The following is a 25,636-nucleotide window of genomic DNA, read 5'->3' as shown; positions in this document are numbered from 1 at the left end:
AGATTACTGAATTCGATCAGACGTTGGGGTTATTGATCACGGGACAAAGACGTGTCGGTAAAGCAGTTGTTTCAACCGGTCTTCAGCGATTATAACAACAATGTTTGTAGGCCGGCGGAAACTACTAGCTTCGCCGATCACAAATTCAGCAATATTAATGTGCATTATTGCACCATACTTTCTGCATAGTGCAATTTATTTTCAAGTTAAAAAATACTCGAATAATTAAATTATATTAATATAATATGTCGTAAACTTACAGTTTATTCTTGTACAAAAAATATTACTGAAAAAATTATATATTCTGCTTAAATGTAAGTAAAATAATACTTTGTCATTTTTTTTATAATTTTACTAAATCAAGTTTCTAAATTAAAACATTATTGTATAGTCCTTATTGGAAAATAGAAAAAAATTATTACAACATTAACGCAAAGTTACAATTTCTTTGTTTTATTATTTTAAACTATTTCAAATTTCAACACATGAATAAACCGCAGAAAATCAGACAACCCGAAATCGTATACCATTGTATTATTATTTGAATCTTTGTATACAGTGAAATTTCGATTACTTGAATTAGCCTAGACCTAAAAATCAATCTATTTTGTTTAGATATTCTCACTATAGGTACTTAAAAATTATATTGAAATATTATTTTTTCAAAAATATCTCTTTATAATTTCAATATTGTGACTATAGAACGATTGGTAACCAAGATTTCACTGTTAATCGTTAATAATATTTTAAAATTATGTTTTTTCGCATTTATTATTATTAATATAAAATATTTATACTTAGTATGTGATTATTATAAATCAATAAACTTTATTATTAAAATGTTTTTTTTTTTGTAAATTATTGTATACAAAAAAATCCTATAAGTATTGCTTTTGGTTTCATAAGATTTTAACAGGGTATACATTAAAATAATGGGAACATTTCAGGAATATAAAAATTAAAAGTTTGGATAACATAATTAATATTGATAAGATTAACTAGATATTTTTTAAATATAAAATTAAATAATGTAGATTGATACATATTTATTAAATTGTAAAGAAAAAAATATTCTAGCTTAAAAAATAAAAATATAAAAAAAATAATATATTAAAATTACATTTCTTCGGAAACATTAGATGTATTATAGACAATAAATATTTTATCAACAGTAATTTATTAAAACTTATATACATGACTTTATTCTTACTAATTTCATTGAAAAAAAAATAGTATTTAAAACCGTATAATATTTTTGGATATCAACAACAATAACAAAATTATGTACATATCTATTATATGGATATTGAAATACTAAAAAATGCTACGCTAGGTTTGTTAGTAAGTTTTTTATTTGTATAATATTTTTGTACATTTTAATTTTATTTGAAACAATTAATCTTTCAATCTTTGTGGTCTTTAGCCTTATTTATTTTATATACGTATCAAACCAAATTACTTAATTTAATTGTTGTACCTACAAAATATAATTTTAAAATAATTATCCCGTATATTTGAAACTATTTGATAAGTATTAATTATAACCATGTACCCGTGTTTTGTCTCAGAATGAGGATAAATACAATTAAAATATATATATTTACATATAATATATATATATATATCAGTATTAAAAACAAATATTTTTGTTAAAAAATGATTAGAAAAAGAAAACGACATAATATAACACAATATAAAAATTATTAAATTATATTGCTTTAATTTACCAGTTCTTATGATATGTAAAACTAATATTTCTATTATGTACTCGGTTATTAAAATTGTATACTGTTTAAAAAATTTATGAAATCATTATTTTTTAGACTCTATTCCTAAAATTTGTTCACCCTAATTTATTATTTTTATAACAAATTCTAACATAAAAACATAACTGTTCTAATATAAACATTTATATTTAAATATAAAATACTAGCTAGTATTAGCTTATAAAATGAATGACGAATAAACTCTCTAAGCTAGTAAACTAAAAATATAGTACCTATAATAATTTTTTCTAATACAAGTTATAATGTATCATAAAGTTAACATTCATGTTCATATATATATGTACATATTTATTAAGATAACATTTTATTTTTTGTCGAGATTGTACACTTTTTGAACTCATCGGTACTTATTTATACAAATACTATTATGCAGTTATAACGATGTAAAGATAGTAACTATGTAAGGAATATAAATAACCTAAAAGGTGTATCCTGAAAATGTATATTATACTAGCGTTTGTAGGCCTTAGTAATTTTCTAGGCTTCAATAGTGTATACGCAGCTTTGTGTTCAATCTTCTCTATGACTATCATTTGGTTCTTTGTGTAACATAATAGTTCCAATGGATTTGAACTTATTCAAAACATATCTGGAATTAGATTCCATAATAAGATCTTACTAAAAGATTATAATTATAATATATTTTATTTCTATGTAAATCAATTGTTGAGTCTGTATGCAGTGAAAAAAAATTGACTAATACATGAGATGTTTTAAATGCGTTCTTGCTTTTGGCACATTTCATTGTTTATTGGTGATTTAAATATTTATTAAGAGTAATTCATTAAATATATTTTTTGTGATACGTGTTATAGATCCGAAAAAATAAGGCCATTCATGCAGACAGTATTGGAAAAGGAAAAGGTGCCGTTATTCTATTACCTGACCGATACACTGTTGTCAACATCGCAATACGACAACGTTCTACAGAAAGCGCTGGCTATGCCCGATTGTCCAGTTGTACCATTTTTTGGGTCTTTTATGCGTGAAATGAGAAAAATAATGAAAGAGACACCCAGTGCTATTGTACTATCTGATCAAGACGGCAAGGTTTTAAGTGAGGTACTTATCTAAACTATATCAGCTTAATCATCAATTAAGTATTACAAAATCGAGTTGTGAATCATGTAGTCGTTTGTGTTGTTATTATTATTACTGTGAACTTGACTCAAATCAGTTGAATCAGTGTTTATATTTTTTATACACAAATTGTATACAAAGCACTTACACCACCTATATAGTAAGATCATTGGTATGCCATTTATCGTAGAATAACGCATTTTAGAGTATGACAAAGGCAATAATATTTTGTCGTTATACAATAATAATGGTCCTGTCTGCACAGCAATGGCTAGATCTCTTCAATTGATTTAAATAAACAGTCCATTATGAAACCGACAGTCTAAATACAACTGTGAAGGGTCAATATGTTTACAAAATTAAAGACGCGACACTTAGTAATATTCTATAAATTATTGCAGTTTAATATTTATATTGTTGGTAAGTGATAACAAAAAATATTGCTGTTAAATAGATATTGTTAAGTAGGTAACAAAACTATAGTTAGGTAGATTATTATTAAACGTTAGATACCGAGAACTACCTATAGTAAATATAGGTGTCAAACGATTATCAACCTAACAAATTAATATTGTTAAACTCTATTTTAATAGTACGTTTCATTCAAAATGACAAATATTGTGTTTTACTTTCTCACGTACAAAAATATGTGCCAAATGTCGTTAGTCTTTTTAGTTAAATTAATACATATTTGAGATTTAAAAAATATAGATGTGTTTATTTTAATTAATTCCAGCACTACAATAATCTGTTTATTTTTATTTATTTATTATTATTTTTTTTTTTTTTGTACGTGACATTACTTTTTAGAACAACAATTGAAGTATCTTCATTATTGACAAAAGTTTAAAGTAAAAAATGTTTTATACTTTGAGATAGTTAAAATTATGAAGTTCCTAATTATTTTTTAATTATCTAATATAACTATTTATTTAATTGGGTGATAAAAAAAGAACAGTGGATAACTGGAAATATTTACTAAAAAGTAATATGCAATGATTTTAGAAAACAGTTAAATTTATTGAATCTACCAAATTAATTAATTATATATATTATAAACTATCTCTCCTTATAAATATAATATTATGCTAAGTGCTGATACATCGTTTTCTTCGCTCAATTGTTTCTTATTGTACAATAATTTATCATTTAATTCAAACTTAACACGTTCATTATAATTACCTTTTCAATGAAAATCATTAAGTATATATTTTGTGATATACTACACAGCAGATACTAGTTATCCGTTTTTTTAATTATTGAAATATGTCTGCTATTAGTAGTGTTTAAATTAAATATAATATAGACAATAATTATTATAACATTTAATTTTTTTTTTTTTATGTATTACTCCATTTCAATTATTCTTTATAATGTACTTGATTTTCTATAAGACTACATATATAAGTGTAGGTAATATATATTATTAATATTTATTAAAATTTTTATATATAATACATAACAAAGAACATTAATATAAAATTCAACAAATTACTCCGATTCACTTTTAGAAAGCATTGTAAGGTGTTATACTTGATGATTATTAATTTTAATAACTGTCAAATAAGCGTTCACGATTATTGTAAAATAGTATATTCAATATGACACGGTATCTAAACATTTTTAATTATATGAAACAAAAAGTTAATTTTCATTCGGAATATTTTTCGTTATTACTTGTGCGTAATTAAATTACATTTAAACTCAGGATATCATATTGTTAATAAATTACAGACTTTGGCCGAACACGAATACTTAGATGGATATACTACTTCTCTTGGATTGGATGGAATTGTTAATATGGAAAAAATCTATAAAGTACAATCGGTATTGGAAGAATTATCAGATTATCATCGACATTATTTTGAAAGAAAAACATACGAAGCAAAGTAAGTTAAGAAAACAAAAATGTTTAAATAAATATTATTTATTATTTCTTGTTCATAATTAAAAACCAGTTACAATTTATAATTATATAATATTTACTTATTTATCTCTAAAAAATATAACAAACTGTATAACTTTTTTTTTTAACTCAAAGACAAATTGTATATATTGTATCGATGTTTTTCATTTTTTTTAAACACGAAAGAGTAACTTTTAAAAACGTTGATAACATAAAAAATGTTTTTTAATAAAAAAAAATTATGAAATATAAAAATTAATGCGATTATTTTAATTTTTTTTTTTTTTTTATTAATTGATCCACGGCAACAAAGGCCATTAGATGGTTTTTATTCATTTATAGAGGGGAGGAACGGTAGGCTGAAACACGTTTTTTTTTTGTATATGTGGCAAGGATTTGTCACTAAAATCCTGGGTAGTCACCCATCTGGGAGCTAGCAACACCGGCCGATACGTACACTCAGAGCGTTTCCGCTGTTGAATGTACGATCGCACCACGCCAATCCACTATTTTAATTTTGATTGTCATTAAAAACGATGATTGGGTAACATAATCATAACACTTTATGCTTTCATTTTTAATATTTTCTTGATAACAAAATGAAACAAACCAAATAATAAATGTTATAAAAAAAAACCGGGTTTTATTTGAATTTTTAAAAAAGGTATTTAATTTTTGTATTTATTCTGAAGGTTGCATTTATTAAAAAATGGTGAATTACAAGATAATTGTGAAGGAGAGTTATCTCAAAAATACGATCCTGTACAATCATTAGCCTACGATCACGGTGTTTCATTAATACCACTTGCAATATCTCCCAACTCTATTGATTTTACAATCGGTCATCATGAATTACAGGTAATAAATATATATTGTTCATAAAATATATTATGTTAAATGTTAATGTTCAAATGTTTACGTTTCTACATTTCTATGAAATTATACCCACTCTCTCTTTAAAATGCATGGTGGGAAAGTTAAAACATTAATATTATAACAATATTATATTACCTGCATGTTTATAACACCATTCTATAGAAAATTGTGTACATTGTATCCAAAAAATTCTTTTATTATTGTCAAAACTTGAAGGATTTCTCTACGGTTAATCAATATTTTTGAATGAAGTTGTTTTGAAAGAAATCTATTAAAAAATATAATAATTTTATGAAAGTAATATAATTTGAATATTGCTTTTCTTAGAATTATATTTTTAAAACTATTCAAATAACTATTCAGTTAACCTTTTTAAAAAGTCAATAAAAAAAAATTGGAAAAATCTACCAAGTCATAGTTGGTTAAATTTTTAATTTTCTAGAAATAAACTATAATATAAATAAAATATAAAAACAGATTACATTCATCTTAATAAACATCAATTTTCATGCTGACTTTTTAAACATAAAATACACTAAAAATATCTTGCATATTAATATAGATTTTAGCAACATTTTAATTACGTTGAAATTAATAATTACGTTCATAACTTAAAAATTAGAATTGCAATGTAAAACGATTTTATTTTGTCACAAAATAAAAATATTTTGTAATATGAAGCTTCCTAATATTATTTATTTTATTATCTAATGCTAAATATCAATAATTTAAAAGTATAATTGGTGATAAATAAATGATTTTAAAATTAATATATCTATGCATTTAATATCAAATCATATAATATGGTTCAATTTAGATAATGCATCATGGGACTACTGTTGTTCATTGGGCGGCTGAAATGGGAAGTAACAGATCCGCTCGAATTTTCATGCGTCTCGAGAGAAACTGTTCAACACTAACTTGGGAAAAAACGTCGTGGAGTGCACTGAAAAGAAGTTCTGGCACACCAGACTATTGTTTGAAAACCGACCCTGAAGATAGTTTACCTAAAGCGCTACGAAACAGATCGTCAGTCAATTGTCCATCAGTTATGGGTAAATTAATAAATCCATTAAAATCTAAATTTATATAGATCAATTAATGTTTAAAATTATTTTTAACTGAGACAACGATATAACAGTATCTTAAAATATGAATCAAATATATATATATTTATTATTATTATTATTAGGTCTCCAGGAAGGATACTTGGAGTTGTCGACTGTCAGAGACATATTTATTGGTGGTGCAGTTGGAAGAGATCGAGTAAAAGCTGATGGAGCTGCAATATTAAGAAAATATAGTTTGAACAATTATTCGATATCGGAATGTTGTTTAGGGCTAGTTTATGGAACTAATACAAGTGAAAATCGCATATTCTATATACTAGCTCCTCCAAGATTACTTAGGTAAAGTCTACTTAGTGTATTTTGAGATTAAAAACTTACAGTACTTTAATCGGGTGTACTTCAATGTATTATAATAATGATATTAGATTAAACTTTCAAAAATATTTTCATATCATATTAGTGAAGGCAAACAATCAATTGTTGAAATAGTGACCACATTAAAATAGTTACAAAAAAAATAGGTCATGCTTAATTATTTTAATTGGTAAAACATCACTAATATTTACTATTTTAAAATATTGTTTCATTAATCTTCAAAATAGCTTCGTTTAAATCGATACTTATTATATAATAAATTAGTTATAATGCGAATAATTTATTCTAAGACATAAATATAATATAGGTTTTTTTTCTTAATTATATACAACTGTTTATATGAACATAAAAAGTAAGCACTAAAACTTGATAAAAGCCTTAAGTGCCTACTTATCACTATTTTAATATAACATTATTTTATTACACAACATAATATTTTTTTATACTCATTTATAAAGCATTTGGCATCATGGACTTAAGACTGTGATCCAGAAACTTCGAAATGTTATACAAACGGTTGATAAACGGTCAATATGGCTAAAGAACAACTATGTACATCAATACATTATTTCGTCTGGTCGTGGGCCAATGACAGCCGATGCAATACGTGTAAGTAGAAATTCGATTAATTATTTTAATTATTATATGTAATAATATTATTTTAATTAATATAAAAATGATAAAATAATTAAAACTGTATACGACTATTCGTGTAAGTCGTAAAAATATCAAAGACCGTTTGTATTTTTTAATAAATTATTATTGACTAGGTAGGTACCTATTGTTTTTGCAGAATAGATTATCAACATATTTTTTTATCAAATCCGAATGCTATAATTAAATAAATCACTATATTATTAGAATTATGAATGTATACAATTATACAATATGTCATGATGTTAAGTACAAAAGTATGATATAACTAATAAGTAGAAATTCACGCGTTGTTTTTCATTTTGTTTGTAACTTAATATCGGCTCTATACCTTAATGCTGCGCATAATGATATATTTTTAATTAATTATTAATATTAATAATAATATTTAATTTTATATTTAATTACAGTTATTTGGAGGAAGAGATTGGTCAACAACTGGTAATGCGGCCAATAATCAATCGCCAGAGACAAGCATTGCTAAACGAGCTGCTTCGATGAGATTTCGAAAGAAGAAATCAGTAGTTAGTGTATCTGTATGTATTCAAGAACCAAAATCAAAATAGTTAAAATGTTATACAAATATTTTGTTCCTAGAATGATGGACTTCTCAAACCTTATGATGTCAACGACGTGTTCAATAAATCTAGAGTAGATTTGGCTAGTAGCGGTTGTAATTCACCATCAACATTATGTAGCCAAACAGAAGATGATAAGAAACGAGACAGCATCGACAAAAATATCGTTTCTGAGCCATCTACGTCCGCAGATAAGTAAGTAGTATTTAATATTATTCTGATAAAAATTGTTTTCATAATGCCCTATTTATTACTATAAATAATATTGTATATATTTTTATTTTTATTTTTAATAGATTTATACTATATTAATTGTTTAGATTATTAAATTAGTTCGTTATCCATAAGACACAGCTTCGTTCATTTATATAAAATCTGTTTTGCATCGGTACTTTGACCTTTGAATATAAAATAATTAAAGTGTTGAAAACTACTGAAAATTAATTTATCGATCAATGATGTTTTGTACGATTTTTAATATTTGACACTTAAATAATATAATAAATATAATATTGTATTGTACATTGTGTATTTCATTTTTAAAATAAACTAACTTATTTGGTTCAACAAACATTTTTTTATATTTTAATAGGATATTAACACAATAGTATACGTATCTATATTAAATTAAATTTTGTTTTTTTTCCTATTAGACAGAATGTGTATTTATTTGTTCAGGATTTTTAATTTAAAATGAAATAATAATTCTATTTTAAAATTACTTCTGAAATGTCTAATATATTTTTTAAATTTGAAACAACGGAGTTAATAATATGTTTAAATGTTGTATTTTTTATTGTTTTGTTTAAGGACACCTCCTAAAATCATAGAGCCAGCTGAAAGTGATATTAATAATACGCCAATGACGCCAAATAATTCACAATTAGATTTTGAAGATTTTTGTGCTTTGTTTGATAGTTTTAGGTAAATATATTCTTAACCGATTTTAATTAATACATTTTAGACAAATTTTTTATTAACGTTTAATATTTTGTTATTACAGTTTGAGAATGCGTAAAGATCTTCGTGATATTTTTGACCAAGTACGAGCAGCAAATCATAAATCTGAGTATAAAAAATCTGAAAAATCTGAGGATATCACCGTACAAAATAATACAACCTTATCAATTCCAAGAACTATATCCGAACAAACTCAAAGTAAGCTAGTATTAACTTAATTAGTTAAAAAAAAAAAAAACAATATTAACATTATAAAATAAACTAATTCATCAACATTCAACAATCAACATTTTGTTGTCAATTCCTATACTCAGACAGTCAGACATATTGTGATAAATTAACCTTATAAGCCTTATTAATGTTAGATCGTTTTACTAAAGAATTATATAACTGTATACATTACATAAACGTTTATATTTGTTTGTTCAATAATAATAAATATATTATTAACAGATACTGTTTTATAACTCTAGATTCTATAGTAAATCTAACATAATTAAATTATGTACATAATAATTCTAAATTCTAATTTTTCATACCATTTTTTGTCTTCTCGTTATTTATTTTTTTTTTTTTTTTGTATTATACTATTTTAAATTTATCTCGGTTTATCAGAATAAATAGTTTATACTTATAAACAAAATATTATTTATCTTCAATATTTTCATAGGTTCAAGCTCAACTAATAGAAATAATGGAAATAACTTTGTTCAACCAATTGATGCAAAAATTCAAAAAAAACGTATATTTGATGCTATTGCAGCGTCTAGTATAATTTCTAATTGTACTGGTGTAGAGACATCACAGTCTGCAGCTACATGGTCAATAAATGATTTAATTAATTTCTTAGAAAACAGACAAATGATTACTTGTACAGAGGATGAAGCTAAAATATTGATTCAGGTATGATGTACTTTATAAGTATGGAATTATTAATATACATTATTTTTACCTTCGTAAATTATTATTAAATATCTAAAAATTATATGTATAATAATAATTATAAATTTACTTTTCACAAACACATTTGCATTTTATTATTCAGAAAACAGATGACTAATTCATTTCATAATTTAGTCATTGTACAATATAATTTAGTATCATGAATCTTAAATCAATTAATAATTGTAGTACAAAGTTATTAATATTTGAAAATAATAATTGTATCATATTAAATAGATAATTAATATATATATTTTTTTTTTTTTTTAGATCCACGAGCCAAACCCAGAAATTAGTGCTCGTAATTGTCTTTCCTTCGAAGGATTTGCTAAGTATATGATGTTAAGGAACAAAAGCGTGTTCAGTGAACCAGATTTTGCAATCGAAAAATCTGATATGAACTTTCCATTATCTTGTTATTATATTGCTTCATCACATAATACGTACCTTACTGGCCACCAGTTAAAAGGCGACTCTTCTATTGATTTATACAGTCGGGTAAAACTGAAGATTAAATAATATTGTTACAATATTTTATTATTATATAGTATATATTTCTATTTAATAAAATATAAGTTGTTCTAATAAAAAAAAGCTTAATAAGTTGTTTTTTGCTACATTTAGTATGGATAAAAAAATATATAATAATAACGATACAACTAAATATATTAAATTATTAATTAATTTAAACTATAATTAACTTTAAACGTATCTAGAAAAACAAAAACAAATAATTAAATTTTATTACGATATTATGTCTTAAAATAACGAATTGAATTATGTTTGAATGTTCTGATATATTTCGTAGGTTTTTAGGTTGTTAAGTATACAATTAAATTACATTTAAACATTAGCGTTATTTTCATTAATATTTTAGTTTTAAATTGCAAATAATTATTTATCAATGCATTTATGTTATATAATATTTTCTATAATATAAATAGTATATTATAATATTAACTAGGTACTTATGGAAAAACATTCTGTTTCCAATTAAAACAATAAATCTAGATTTTCATCCAACAATTGATAATTTTAATTATATTTTATACTTAAAAAATGTGTCATGATACAAATATATTAATATATTAAACTTATTATTTTAGGTATTGTTAGCTGGTTGTCGATGTGTTGAGTTGGACTGTTGGGATGGCGACGATGGTAATCCATTAATCTATCATGGGCATACTTTTACATCAAAAATACCATTCCTTGGTGCTGTAGATTCAATTAATCGTTTTGCATTCGTATCATCACCATATCCTGTCATATTATCTATTGAAAACCATTGTTCACTGGTGCAACAAGCTCGCATGGCAGAAATATTTGAGGTATTATATTTTATACATTTTAAGGTTTTTTAATATTTATTTAGTTCAGAATTTAAAAAAACCACTATTAATAAATTTATAAAAAAAAGTAGGCAAGTATTAGGTATCACTTTTCCGTACATTAGGTTTCGAGTAGGATAGTAACCTACATTAGAATTCGTGTGGATCACTGTATAAGTGTGCTAAATTTAAATACAATGATACATCATTATTGTACTCATTTTTAGTGGAACAATGTCAGACAGCCTAAATCACTTTTTTATAATACGTTTTTTTGAAATAGTTATCAAAGTAGTTAAAAATTGTTTGAGGATAAATAATAATAATATTTTTTTATAAATTTTAGTTACAAAATATTTTTTAAAGCTTTGATATTTTGTTAAAATTCTAACATTAAACACTTATTATAATTTTATGACTATAGATTTTCAATATTGTTTAATTAAAAAAAAAAAAAAAATTGTTGAAATTAACAACTAATGAGAAACTTTATATTTATTTTCAATCATTTCTACCTAACAAACAATTGTCATTATCAATATAATCAACATTTCTAGAAAAAAAAATTAATTACACTTGCCTATAAATAGCCAAAAAATTTTTCTTAAAAAACGTTTTTCATAGATATTAAATAATAATTTAAACTTTTGGCTAAATTTCAAGGCGCTACAGTTATTTGTTTTCGAATTAACTAAAAAAGAAAATAGATATTTTCAAAAATTGAATTTGCGTAAAAATTCCTGTTTTTCTTCATTTTTTCTTTGTTTTTCGTTTTTATAAAACATTAATATGCATTTTTAATTTTGACCTCTCTAAAATACAAATAAGATCCAATCTACTATCCAAAACCACCCTTAAAATAAAAACTGAAGCATTTTATAAACCTACTTATCGTATACACAGACCAAATACATACATTATAAAATCGATTCATTCATCACTCTAATTAGAATCTAAAATATTTATAATTTTAATTTTTCTCAAAATTACTTTTGAAGATACCACTAAATTTAAAAAATATATCATGTTAAAAAAAATTATTATTTATTATTTTTCAAAATTAATAATTAGACTTTATTTTACATTTATTTTTACAAATTTAAATCGTGATATATGCCTGAATTAATGATTTTGTAGCATGAGATTTTAAGACAGTTTTTGAAACTTAGAAACTATGGTTCATAATAATTTATTACCTAAAAATTAAAATATAGCATAGACAGTTTAATTTTATTTATTTTATAAATATATTTTTATATAGTTAAATTATATCAACGATAATATATTAAATTAAATGGTTCCTATAAAACATTATACATATTTGATATTATATATATTAATTTTCAGTCCGTTTTTGGTGAAAAATTGGTGAAGGGCTTTATGTTTGACTCTGATTATGAACCTCAGCTACCATCACCAAGTCAATTAAAATACAAAATTTTGATAAAAAATAAAAAGATCGCACCTCTGGAAAGTGAAAAGAATCGAATGAAAAATAATAATAGTAGCACAAAAAGTTCACAAATTGTATCTTCACTTGCCAGCAATCATTCTAATGTCACACTTTCCGTGGGTAACAATTCTAACGTTGGTCCTTCAGCATCCATCAAGAACCCTATTGTTGAATCTTCAGTGGTAATCAATGATCCAACTGTCGAAACCTCATTGGACATCAATCAGTCTAATGTCGAACCTTCAATGGCCAGCAATCAAACTAATCTAGTAACTTCAGTTCTCAATAATAATCCTAATGTAGTGCCTTCAGTGGTAAGCAGTCATCCTAATGTTGGGCCTCATAGAAGTAGTTCAGCCAGTGCTGGTACTACGACCAATGATGATATTGCTACCACCATCGAGGAAGAAGAAGAATATGAAGAGGATGATGAAGAATATGATGATAGCGATGAATTGGAATTTAAAAGTAATGCTACAATTAAAACTAAAAATTAATAGTTTAAATCAATTATTATAGACAATTTAAAGTAAATTTATCAATTTTTCTAAAAAATTATTATAATCTTTATTTATGCTATTAAAAAATTTTATATTTATATTTATTATTATTTTTATTTTTTTTTTTTTTTGTGAACTATTTATTGAAATAATATTTACAAAAATTATAAGTTTTATACTAATATGTATTTATTTTCATACGTTAATTGTTGGAATTGATTAAAATTATTAATTGGTTAATATTTAAGTTTATTTTTAGTTCGTCAGATTTTTAAATATACTATAATATTTAATTTATATTTTTAGAAGTTGGAACTGATAAGTTTAGTAGAGGTCGTCATAGGTTCGGTTCAAAGTCAAATGATAAATGTGCAGATGATGAAAAATTTAAGAAACATAATAGTCAGATTGCAAAAGAACTATCTGATATAGTCATCTATACCCAGGTAAACCAATTACCAATATTTTTCATAAGATATGAAGTTTGTTTAATTTTACTTTATAAGAAAAAAAATAATAAATGCTTAATATATTTTTAGGCGATAAAATTTCGTGGCTTAAATACGAGAAGTCCGAGCAGTTCAGTGAAAAATAAACGAAAATGTAATGGTAGTCTTTGCGGCCATAATGGCAATGTGGTTAGTACATCTTCCACTGGAGCTACATCAACAGAACACTATCATAGTCGTGGTTCTACAACGATAAACCCGCATCATCCATGCTATAAGTGTTCTTCATTAAGTGAAAATTCCGCAAAAAAGTTAGCAAAAAAACGTCCATTGGATTTAATTGCACACGCTGAGACGCAATTAGTACGAGTGTATCCAGCTAGCATGAGAATAGACTCATCCAACTTCAATCCATTAAATTTTTGGTCATATGGTGTACAGATGGCGGCACTAAACTATCAGTCTGAGGAAGCTACGGCTTCACACGTCAATGCAGCCATGTTTGAACAGAATGGTCATAGTGGTTATGTGTTAAAACCGCGAGTAATGCACGATCCATCTCACAAATCATACCGCCAATTCAACCCAATGGAAAAAAGTTTTGATGGTTTGAATCCTATATGCTTTTCCATAAGCATTGTCTCTGGTCAGTACTTATCGCCAAATGGGGGGACTCGAGCTAACGTATACGTCGAAATCGAAATAATTGGCATACCATCCGACAGTGTAAAGAAAAAATCTAAAACTATTTTTTGTAACTCAATGAACCCCGTGTGGGACGAAACATTTACGTATAACGTGCTGTTCAAAGAATTAGCATTCGTACGATTTCTCATAATAGATGCCAGCACCAATCACCCGTTAGCGCAGCGAGTGGTACCACTCAAGAGCATGCTGTACGGTTATAGACACATTGATATGCATAACATGCGTAACCGACCACTACCACTTACTGCATTATTTGTGTATACTCTTAGCAAAGAAGAAGTTCCAAGATCTATTGATGATGAAAAGACATCTTCAACTACAGCACCAACGGCGGATAATGGAGCAATGAAAAACAGTGGTCTATCAACGCACCGTAAAAAATTCTATGTAATGGTTTTTGGTGTATTCTCTGAAAACTCATACATCATGTTTAAAGTCACCCAGGATAGTACTGCGACAGACTTAATTAAATTAGCATTAGACAGGCGTAATGAGGGCGACGAAGAAATGAAAACATACGTGCTCCTGGAGGAAGTAGGCTTGACTTGGGAAGTGTCAAATAACAGTGATGATATGGGGAACAATAGTAACGTCGTCACTGATGGCGGTAATGATGATGGTAATTATAATAATAACTCTAAAAAAAAGAAAAAGAAAAAGAAAAAGAAGAAAAAAAAGAAAAAAACCAAGCGTAGGCGAATTGGATGGAAAAATGGCGATGCACCTATGATACAACGTGTATTGGATTATAATGAAAAACTGTTGGAGGCGCAATCACGCTGGCGGGGCGATGGATACTTTGTACTTAAGAAAATCGGAGACGACCCGAGCAGCAGAGCATGGCTCATATCATTGCAATCTAAGGACTCAGGAAATGGTCAATCAGAGTCATCGTGGGATGAAATACATACGTTCTTAGTATGTATTTATAATGTTTCCGAAGAAAGACCATACGTTATTCTTAAGGTACCAACAGGGTCAACTGTACAGGATATTTTAGCTCAGATTTTAGTCAAAGCCAGGCGTATGGAAAATCCAATTTTATTCATATTGGTTGAGGAACAAGTGTGGGGCAGAACTGATATAAGGTATAGGGTATTGGACGATGATGAGGTAGTATATAACACACAAAACCAGTGGTCCAGAGTAGGTAGGTTTGTGTTAGAGGATCGTTGCAGTGATGAAGATAAGTCAGCTGATGGACTGGTTGCTAAGACATCGCAAGCATTGCAAACATTTTTAAGGGTAATGCGGATCCAAAAGGGTATGGCTGCAGTAGGTCGTGGTTGGAGAGCCTGTGGTTTGCCAACATTGCCCGGCCATTGTCTACGGCATCCGGAAAATGACAGAGAATACGTCATTAAAGAAGCGGCTCGTGTTCATAGAAAAATGCTAGCAAAACACGAGAAAATGTGGCGGGCAAACTTAGAAAAAGGGGGTAGTGGTGACGGTGGTGGTGGTCTAGAACGTGGTTGTGATGATGACGGTAGTGGTGGCGAAGATGCTGAAGAAAGTACATACACAGGGTTTTTAAAATCACCAGCCCAGTTATTCGGTTTTTTGAAATCCTGACACATGTTGTGTTGCTTTCGAAGAGCACGTAATAGACACGATATTGGCACTATGGTATGAACAAAATAAAGTTTTTTTTAATTTCTAAACAGAATTTCTGAAAATGGAATTATTGAATGTTCGCTTAACCCCGTGTTCCCATCCTGTATTTAATCAAAATCATTTATCCTCCAATACTCCAATCCGCTCGGTGTTCTTCATTTCTCTTCACAGGGAACCGTAACATTTTCAGGGTGTAAGTAAATAAGTCATTAATACTTATATTTTGAGACGAATAGTGTATATATATATATATATATATATATATATATATATACGCTTCTATCTTTATTTTTTTGAGAATTTGTGTTTTAACTGATATTTGGTATTTTTATCTTCTGGTCAATACACATTATTCTCTTTACAGCTAATTAACTATTTTAAAACTAGCCAAAATCCTGAATTATTTTATTTTATTGATTTTGTTCAATTAATGATCAAAGTACAACAATTTGTTGAAATTAATAAATGTTATTTGATAAATATATTATGATTTCATTTTGCCAATTATTTTCTATTTATACCTTATTAATTATTTTTCGTATTATATTTGAGCTAAAAATTCCAAAGCTAGAGGTTAGTTGTTAGTATTAAAGGTTTTTAGGACATCCAATTATTAGTGTTTTTTTTTCGTATAATTATTAATATAACTGTTTTAAAAAAACCAATTAGTCATTGGACAGTTTTATTATAAGTTATGTGTGTAAGAATTTATTTAAAATTCCTAGTTAAGACCGTTGCAAATCTAGTCATTTTATCAATGCAATTTTTTTAAGTACATATATCTAACATCGTCTCAATGTATTATTCGTATGTGTTACTAATATTTTTTTTGTAATTTTCTCAATAAAATGTGAAAATCTCTACTACAGTATTTCAAATTACATAAATTATTATTACCTAATATAATTATTATTCATTTTATTCATAATAATATAATTAGTATTACTATTATAATTAGTTATTATCATTACATTTATTATTATTTATTGTACACTTATCAGAAAAATAATTATTATGATTATTATTTCTATTATTATTATTTTTATACTTTATTTGTATTTTTTTTTTATATATATATTATTACTACTAATATTATTTTTATTAAAATTGCAATTATTATTACTAATATTATTATTATTACCTTAATATATCTAATATTATCATCATCATTATCGTTGAACTATAACTATAATTATTATTAAAGTTTAAATCTCGTGTTGAATAAATTTATAATTTTATAAGTTTATAAAGCAGACTGTGCTATAGTTAGAATTTTTAATTAGGAAGAACACTAACACATACCTAGTAAATATCAAAAATATTGTCACAAATATCTAAGTTAAATTAATTTAAATTATAAAATCAAAATCATAATATGCAGTTCCAGAAATTAGTAATACAATGAACGTATTACGAATTTATAATTTTTTTTTCATCGTATATAACTTGATGTTGACAATACAACTAGATATTTCAAATGGACATGTGTCTCTAGTGTTCTCCCATTGACTATGGCACTGCAAACCGTTTTTATGATAATGATAACAACGATATATCACTTATCGGTTATTTTTTACATGTTATCCTCAAATATATGTTGTATTGAAGATTTTTATTGATTATATTAATGTTTATTGAATACCTAGTATATAATATATATACATTATTGGGTGAAGTTCTGTAGAACCGCGTTTACCTAAATCAATGTATTTTATTTATTGCCGTTAAGATACTATTTATTGTTTTACTCATTATACCTATATTGTGTTATATAATCTATATAATATTATTAAACTTTGTAATATTATCACAACAAATGTATTTATTACTTCATATTATTTTATAGTTGGTCAACAATAGCTCAACTATTCCTAAGATCTTCATAGTTTTTCCAGAAAAGTGAAACGTGTGAGCAACTCTAACACAATTCATTGCCTAATTTTTAAATTATAAACATTGAGAATTTACTAAAAATATTTATTTTAAGTTTTTACTCTTGTTTAATTTTTCAATGTTTCGTATTTACATTATCAGTTACCATTATTACACCAAATTCACATTTACTATCAGTAAGAAATATATGAAAAACAGCGTGATTAGTATCACCTATATTATGTTTGTCGAAGAGTACCTTTCTAATTTATTATAATATAGTAATTTCTGATAATCAAATAGTGATTCGTGGATATAATATGTGAGAAATTTAATTCTATATCTATTGGCGACTAATGAAAAAAGTAAGTAAATGAAAAAATATAATCTTTGGGACTTTAAATAAATTCCACTATTATAATATAATTAAAATAATTGACTATATCTGTTGAAGTGTTCAAAATTACTAAACTCAAATAATAAAAAATTATACAACAAGCCTATTAAAATGTTAGTCAGGTATAACGCGTAGTAGATAAGTATAAGCAATACTCGTCGACCATTGTTTACGTATCCGTACATAATTTAAGATGATAAAAATACTTCTATTCTTTTTCTTTAGTATTTTTAAATGAATTTTCTTAAAAATATATATTATTTTAAAACTCAGTTTTGTTATACAAATTTAAAACATTAAAACTTTAAGATACATATTTTTAAACTCATTTTAACTGTGCATATTTTATTATTCAAGCCATTTTTGTACTTATTTTTGGGTATTAAAATTCATAAAATTAAGATATAAATTATTAATATTTAACTATTATTATTTTTTATTATTATTTCATGAAGTTACAAGATTAATTTTTATCTCCTAGAAAGAAGCAATTTTTTTACTCAAGCATTTCCTCTTAAAAACCGTCCAATAATATTATTCTAGAATTGAATTCTATTTATATATTTATATTATACTAACATCTAATAATAAGGAATTTTATAAATTGGATAATCACTTCTAGACGTACAGTCATTGTGTCTACACTAGATTTTATTACACACCACTTTATTTATTTAAAACAATCACAGTGTCTTATACGTTGTTGATTACTTTGCACTTACCTCACGCGCAATCGTGATCTCAGCCCCTCGGAAATATTTAAAAATATAGCCCTACAAATTGAACGGTATCAAAGTGACCAAAAATTTAAATTCACGCAAATATTTTTGAAATATTACATTGCTTGCTTATCGCGTCCAACACCTAACCTATTTATTTAGGATTTGTGATGCACTTTATTGAAGGTACAGGGGCGTATACAAGGGGACGTGGGGGTCATATCCCCCCATTGGATTTTTATTATTTTTTTGTTTTTGCTTACATTATGCTGTATGCACTAAAATGCAATATTTTGTGATATTATGGTCTATCGAGCTATTGAATTATGAAAATTTTCTCAATACTAAATACCATTATAATTTTATTTTATTTTATTTGTAGCAAAGTAATGTTTATTTAGTCGACATGTTCAATAACGACTATGTTTATACTTTATTATAGCATATCTTATTATTTATAAAGACAATACTTTATATATAACAATATGTATGTATGCTCGACTAAAAGGGCTATGCTTTCACTGTGAGCCTGTGATTAAAATGATATCTGATATTATTGTTGTTATTACATTATGAGAAATAACTAATGAGATCATTATCGCTATGGGTTTAGTTCACTGCGTATACGTAGTGCACTAGTACTAATAGTTTTTGCACTTTTAAAAATTATAAGACTGTATTGTATTGACCAAAAAACTCACTTTTTATTGGCTTAATAACATTTAATGTTTAATACGCAGCATAAAATAAAAAATCAATATAAATATTAATATTAAACAATATTGCAAGCAATATTCCTATTTTTTTTCATTCATATCAAAGTTTAAAATTAAATTTAGATACAATATTATTTGACAACAATATATGTCCTTAAGGCTATGACAAATTTTTAGCCACACTTAATGATTCTGAAATGTTACCAAATGGCGTTTGAACGTGAGAAGTCGAAGATTTGATTGTTGATGTTTGAAATTGTATGGACTGTTCTGGATTGTTGGATTGATCGTTAGTCTTATAACTATTTTTCACTTCAGATATAAATCTTCCATTATCTGATAAAAATCAAACAATAACATTTAAAATAGAGAACTAAATATGACATAACATTGAAGTTTCGTCGTTAGTTAATATTATATTAACGGCTTATAAATTTATAATATGCTTATTAAGACTACCTTGGTTAAATATTATATGATAAGGTTTATATTATTATCCTATAAATTATATTAATATGACTAAAAGCTGTACATTTTTATGTTACTATCTACACGAAAAAATATTAATTGTCGTTGAAATGATAAGTATAGAAACCGTGTAGTATAAGCATCATATCGCCATCTATTATTTATTTCTAATTTAACGAAAAAATCAAAATAAAGTGCTATTGAAATTTCAGGCTGAATACCTACATACCATTAAAATATTTAATCATTGGAATAATCGAACGTAGTGGATAGATGAACAGTCACATTGACGTAGCCCGGATTTTAAAATGAAAGCTAAAATGGGGCTAAACTCAAAATACTAAAAAAACATAATCAACAATTAACAATAACAGTTCATTTTTTATAGTAAGTTGATGCAGCCGATTGGAGGGACCATGGCCCACTGCCCCTCCCCCTATGGATTCGCCACTGAATAGCCATATATTTATTGATATTTTAAATGTTGTGCCTCATGTTTTATTTTAATTTGAAAATATTGCCTATACTGTGCTAAATGAATCCTTTACTCGTATAGATATAGTATCCAATACGCATACACACGAATATAACACATGATACACATGATATATTTTTATTTTAGAATTTTGGATACTTTATAATATAGTTGATAATTTTTAAAATGCTATTAAGCTTTAATGATAGTTTAGAATATTAAATTATGTAACAATGTTTATCGCATGAATTTTTTTTTATAGTTATATAAGCTTTAATGGATTGCAAAAGTCTAATATTATAGTAGATAAAATTAAGAACACTTGCGTAATAGCTGTGTGAACTATGTGCGTTGTAAATGATAATACGTTTAAAGCCCGGATTTAAATTTCCTAAAAGTTATCAAAGAATGTTTCAAAAAATTATCAAAAATACTTTTTCAACGAAGTAATTCTCTTATAAAATAAGCATATTGTATAGACACACAAGCGATAGAAGTATTATATTATAGTTTCTGACATTTTTAACACTTAATTTTAACTAAACTAACAATACAATAACAAAATTTAAAAATTAAACACAAAAAAAAAATAAACAAAACCTAATATTATTATATCATTTATTATTAATTAATAGTATATAATATTATTATTATTTTTATTTTTTTTTATGAATTTTGTTCAAATTTTAACTTTAAAAAAGAATTGTCTATGCATTTTTAATATTTGTATACAGATAAAAGAACAACTTGTGTGAGATTGTGTAGTACATTTTCAAGAATTTTGACAAATCACAACATTTTTATCGACCATTATAGTAAATAACAAAAAAATTTAAAAACTTTGAAAATTTTATCATACATTGCAAATTATTATAGTACAAGAATTTAGTAAAATTGTCAAGTATCTACGGTTATTCTTGTTTGAGTTACACCAAAAATACAATATCAATTTTGTCTTAAAAATTCTTGTTTTCTTGAATTTTTTTGATTATTTTGAAAAATGGGAATTTTTAATTTTAACTCTCTAAAGTACAAATAAAACCTAATTTTTCACTGAAAGATTTTATAAATCTTTAAAACCACTTTATCGAGTACACAGTGTGTATACAGACACACGAAAAAAATAAAACATAATTTTAGAACCCCTCCGTATTTATCATTTCGTTTAGAGTTAAAAAGTTTAGTAGTTTATTTCAAGTAAATTAATTTAATAACGATTCTACAGATCTGAGTTATTAAATACCTACTATTATTTTTAAGAATTTTGTCGCCTCATTAGCTTAAGGGCTTAATAAACAAAACACGAATACATTGTTTATTTTAAAGTTAATATAATGTCTATTTGCCTAATAACCATTTTTACTTTAATGATTAATAATCATTAATTACCAATGATATTCCTATTACATTAAATTTATTATTGTTATTAATGTTATTCCCAATGACGTTTTTCTTAAACGAATTTATCCAAATTAGTTAATCATCCTAATTTCGTTATTTATTTATACATTTTATCGTTTTCAAACTACGAGTATCTACATCAAAAAGTATTTTTGAAAACAAAAATATTATTTAAGCCAGCTAAAATTGTATTTCTAATGTTTCTATGCATACTTAGTTTCATCTCAGAATATACGAATTGTCTCCCATTTTTATTGTAAATAAAAGATTAATATAGACCTCCGATTATCAGGTATTTTATAATAATTTACCTTAGCTATAAAATAAGGTTATAATAGTTTATAAACCCCATATAACATGTAAATAAATTAATTGACTTATAAAAAATACACGCGTCATGCATATATTATAATTTAAAAAAAAAAAAATAGTTTAAAGTTACCAATATTTTAATAAATGTAAATTTATATTATTTAACATGTTTTTTTAATTAATATTATTAAACAAATTATAAGGTATTATATTTTATACATTTATACAAATATTTTACAATTATTAAAAATAAAATAAACAATTTACTATACGTCAGAAAGAAATTCGTGTACAATTTATCGATATTTTTTACTTTAGAACTCGGTGGGCAACTATTATGAGTTGTAGTATTAATAAGCCAATATGCTTATTTCAGAATAAATGTATTTGATGCAAATATATTTATTATTCGTTTATAATACTTAACTGCAGCATATTGGTTAGGGTATATTCTTTCACTATACTATTTAAATATTGGTACAAAATACTATCAAAATTATTATTATTATTTTTTTTTTTTTTTTGATACATTATCGTTAAGAAAATATTTATAAGACAGTATACATCAAAACCAATTTTATACATTTTACCTGTATGTTCGTGGTCTGCGCTATTAGCGAAAACGTATTCACTACTAGCCCTCTGTAACGCTATAACCAATCTTTCAGCATTAGGCGTTTGGGTGTTATTGCCAGTTTGTGGGTTCCAAATAAAAATATAATACGCCGACAACAGGGTTGCCACAGTAGACACGGACACTAGATAAGCGATCACGGTCAAAATCCGAATAATTTTTATCTATAAAAAAATTAAAATTAATACGATTATATTATTAAAAAAACCACAATATATCATACATTTTTGTAAATATTTTCTAAACGTTTTATGGTAATCTTAATTGTAATAACGTATTGACGTGTAATTTCTGTATAAGCAGTCAATTGTCAATTCGTATTAAATATAATACAATTTAATTTAAAACTGTCTATAAAATTTATAAAATGTAATTGATTTTTTATTATTTATATTATATTTTTGAATAATACTTAAAACTTAAATTTTGACATTTATAAAGAACAAAAGATATACATTAAATTATAGAGCTATTCACTTTTTAACTTCGTTTAAAATATAAAACTTTAAAAAAAAAATCACTAAAAACTAAAAAACATTAAAAATGTGCTTGCCAAAAATAATTATTTCGTTTAGATTTTATTCTATGTTTATCAATAATTTAGCGATATAATTTTTTTTATAATGAATAATAATTATGCATTTAGACACATACTTTTTTTTCTTTTTTCTGGGCCAACATTCTTTGTTTTGTCACTTCTTCCTGCATTACTATATCTCCGTCACATTGGTCGTTATTCATTATTACTGTGTTGAGTTAATTCACAATAAATATCTATAAAACAAATTCAGTCTAATTCACTATAACTGATACGTGTAGCAATATTGTGGTATGTTTACAGTAAAATAAATAGTTATTGAACAACTGAGATATAAAGTATAGATTATCAAAAATTATTGATACACAATCGAGAATGAACTTCGTTAACCATTGTTAAGTCTCGACTATCAAATAAGGTTTGTAAAAAAAAAAAAAAGAATAGCTACTGCCCGTGTATTATATTATGGGATTTAGAGCGCATGACCCTTACATAATAGTTGAAGCCATTATTAGTAAGCTAGTTAATTCAATCATAGCGGATTTTCTACCTACACCAAGCGAATACCTTAGTCACGATACTACCAATATTAATGTTATATTAAATTATAACATTCTATAAAATAAAAATAAAACACCACGAATAGTATATCATATAGAATATTAATCAATGAAACTGTATACATTAGTTAAATTATAAAAATGTACATGTGCCATAGAATAAAATACAATTTTAAAAACAAAGAATATAATATAATCTTATGTGGTGTGCACCTTAATAAGTTTTGATCAATACCTACTATACTTAACTTGAAGTTAAGTACTCGTGTACGTCATTTAGTTTTAATAAATAATCTAAAAAATATACATAAATCTATGTTAAAATTTTAAAAGTAAGCTTTCTTTAATAATTAGGCGTAACGTTAATATCTAAATTCATTAAGTTAGTGTAAAAAACTCATAATGAAAATTGGTCATAAAATTAAAATTTTTTCCTAAATACACAATCAAAAAATATCGTTTATTTTTAATTGAATTATTATATTGCATAATAATGTAATGATTCTCAATAAATGAATTTAAAATCCACAGTATTTTCTCTTCGTATATTGTTATACGTTATTAAGAGTATAAAAATTAATAATACAGTAAATCATATGGTTTTTTTAAATTTAAAAATGACATTTTATTGAAGCTTTTTATAAAAATAAAATAAAATGTATGCCTAACCCATTATGTTGTGTTATAATCTATTAATTTCCTGTGAAAGCAATGTATCATTAAATAGTATTTTTATAGTACCTAAATATTGTTTTTGTATTTCATCGTTAAACTCGTTTAAAAGTAATGTATGTGTAGGTACTTCTTAATATTAATGCAACTATTACATAACAAAATGTATAGTGATTTGACATTTAAAAAAGTTTTATTTTGTTATCTGGTTTTAAAATTTATCAAAATCAGTGAGCCACAAAGTCACATAAATTCTGAATGATTTTGGTATACTTAAAAGTTAAAAGGCATACAAACTGTGTACCTATAACTTTCGTTATGAATTTTAATATAAAATGAAATATGGACACAATATTAATTTCTGTTATAGATTAATTTACAAATTTATATTTTTATAAATAAAAAGTGTTAAGTTAAATTAAACTTAAAAGTTTAACAATCAAACTTTAAATTGTTTTTTACCTTAACAGTTATAGGTTTATTCAAACAGTTTTAATATTTTTTGGGTAGATAATGAAAATTATGTGTATAACAGTATTATATATTCTATCCTATTTAATTTTAATAAAATAAATGTAAATTTAAATAT

At 25.1% G+C, this 25,636-nt stretch overlaps 2 protein-coding genes across 3 annotated transcripts in view; one reads left to right on the top strand and one right to left on the bottom strand.

Moving 5' to 3' along the window:
• The window catches only part of LOC113557079 (1-phosphatidylinositol 4,5-bisphosphate phosphodiesterase epsilon-1-like), a 41,960-nt gene extending 24,936 nt beyond the window's left edge, over positions 1-17,024 (top strand). For both annotated transcript variants that reach the window (XM_026962378.1, XM_026962379.1), the window contains exons 7-22: positions 2,603-2,849; positions 4,602-4,756; positions 5,466-5,631; positions 6,467-6,704; positions 6,842-7,058; positions 7,553-7,703; positions 8,159-8,284; positions 8,346-8,521; positions 9,137-9,250; positions 9,330-9,484; positions 9,957-10,189; positions 10,499-10,726; positions 11,335-11,559; positions 12,907-13,480; positions 13,819-13,958; positions 14,052-17,024. In XM_026962378.1, coding sequence (XP_026818179.1) covers positions 2,603-2,849; positions 4,602-4,756; positions 5,466-5,631; positions 6,467-6,704; positions 6,842-7,058; positions 7,553-7,703; positions 8,159-8,284; positions 8,346-8,521; positions 9,137-9,250; positions 9,330-9,484; positions 9,957-10,189; positions 10,499-10,726; positions 11,335-11,559; positions 12,907-13,480; positions 13,819-13,958; positions 14,052-16,241 — 5,335 coding nt within the window. In that variant the 3' untranslated portion in view covers positions 16,242-17,024. The remainder of the gene's footprint in view (positions 1-2,602; positions 2,850-4,601; positions 4,757-5,465; positions 5,632-6,466; positions 6,705-6,841; positions 7,059-7,552; positions 7,704-8,158; positions 8,285-8,345; positions 8,522-9,136; positions 9,251-9,329; positions 9,485-9,956; positions 10,190-10,498; positions 10,727-11,334; positions 11,560-12,906; positions 13,481-13,818; positions 13,959-14,051) is intronic.
• Positions 17,025-20,012: 2,988 nt separating this feature from the next.
• On the bottom strand, positions 20,013-24,179 carry LOC113557355. The gene is made up of 4 exons (XM_026962824.1): positions 24,117-24,179; positions 23,932-24,051; positions 23,234-23,441; positions 20,013-20,323 (listed from the first exon to the last, which is right to left on the bottom strand). The coding sequence occupies exons 2-4, from the start codon at positions 24,016-24,018 to the stop codon at positions 20,148-20,150; spliced, it is 471 nt and encodes a 156-aa protein (XP_026818625.1). The 5' UTR covers positions 24,019-24,051; positions 24,117-24,179; the 3' UTR covers positions 20,013-20,147.
• Positions 24,180-25,636: the final 1,457 nt, after the last annotated feature.

The sequence above is a fragment of the Rhopalosiphum maidis genome, chromosome 3 (genome assembly GCF_003676215.2).
Source record: "Rhopalosiphum maidis isolate BTI-1 chromosome 3, ASM367621v3, whole genome shotgun sequence".
In the NCBI taxonomy this organism is placed as follows: domain Eukaryota; kingdom Metazoa; phylum Arthropoda; class Insecta; order Hemiptera; family Aphididae; genus Rhopalosiphum; species Rhopalosiphum maidis.
The sequence above is the reverse complement of the archived record's forward strand: the minus strand, read 5'-3'. Positions and strand labels throughout refer to the sequence as shown.

Coding starts and splice junctions, on each gene's coding strand:
- LOC113557355 (XM_026962824.1), bottom strand. CDS start 24,018: ATGAATAACGACCAATGTGACGGAGATATAGTAATGCAGGAAGAAGTG. Junction 23,442..23,931: donor CCCAGAAAAAAGAAAAAAAA/GTATGTGTCTAA, acceptor ATTTTTTTATAG/ATAAAAATTATTCGGATTTT. Junction 20,324..23,233: donor CGCAGACCACGAACATACAG/GTAAAATGTATA, acceptor GATTTTTATCAG/ATAATGGAAGATTTATATCT.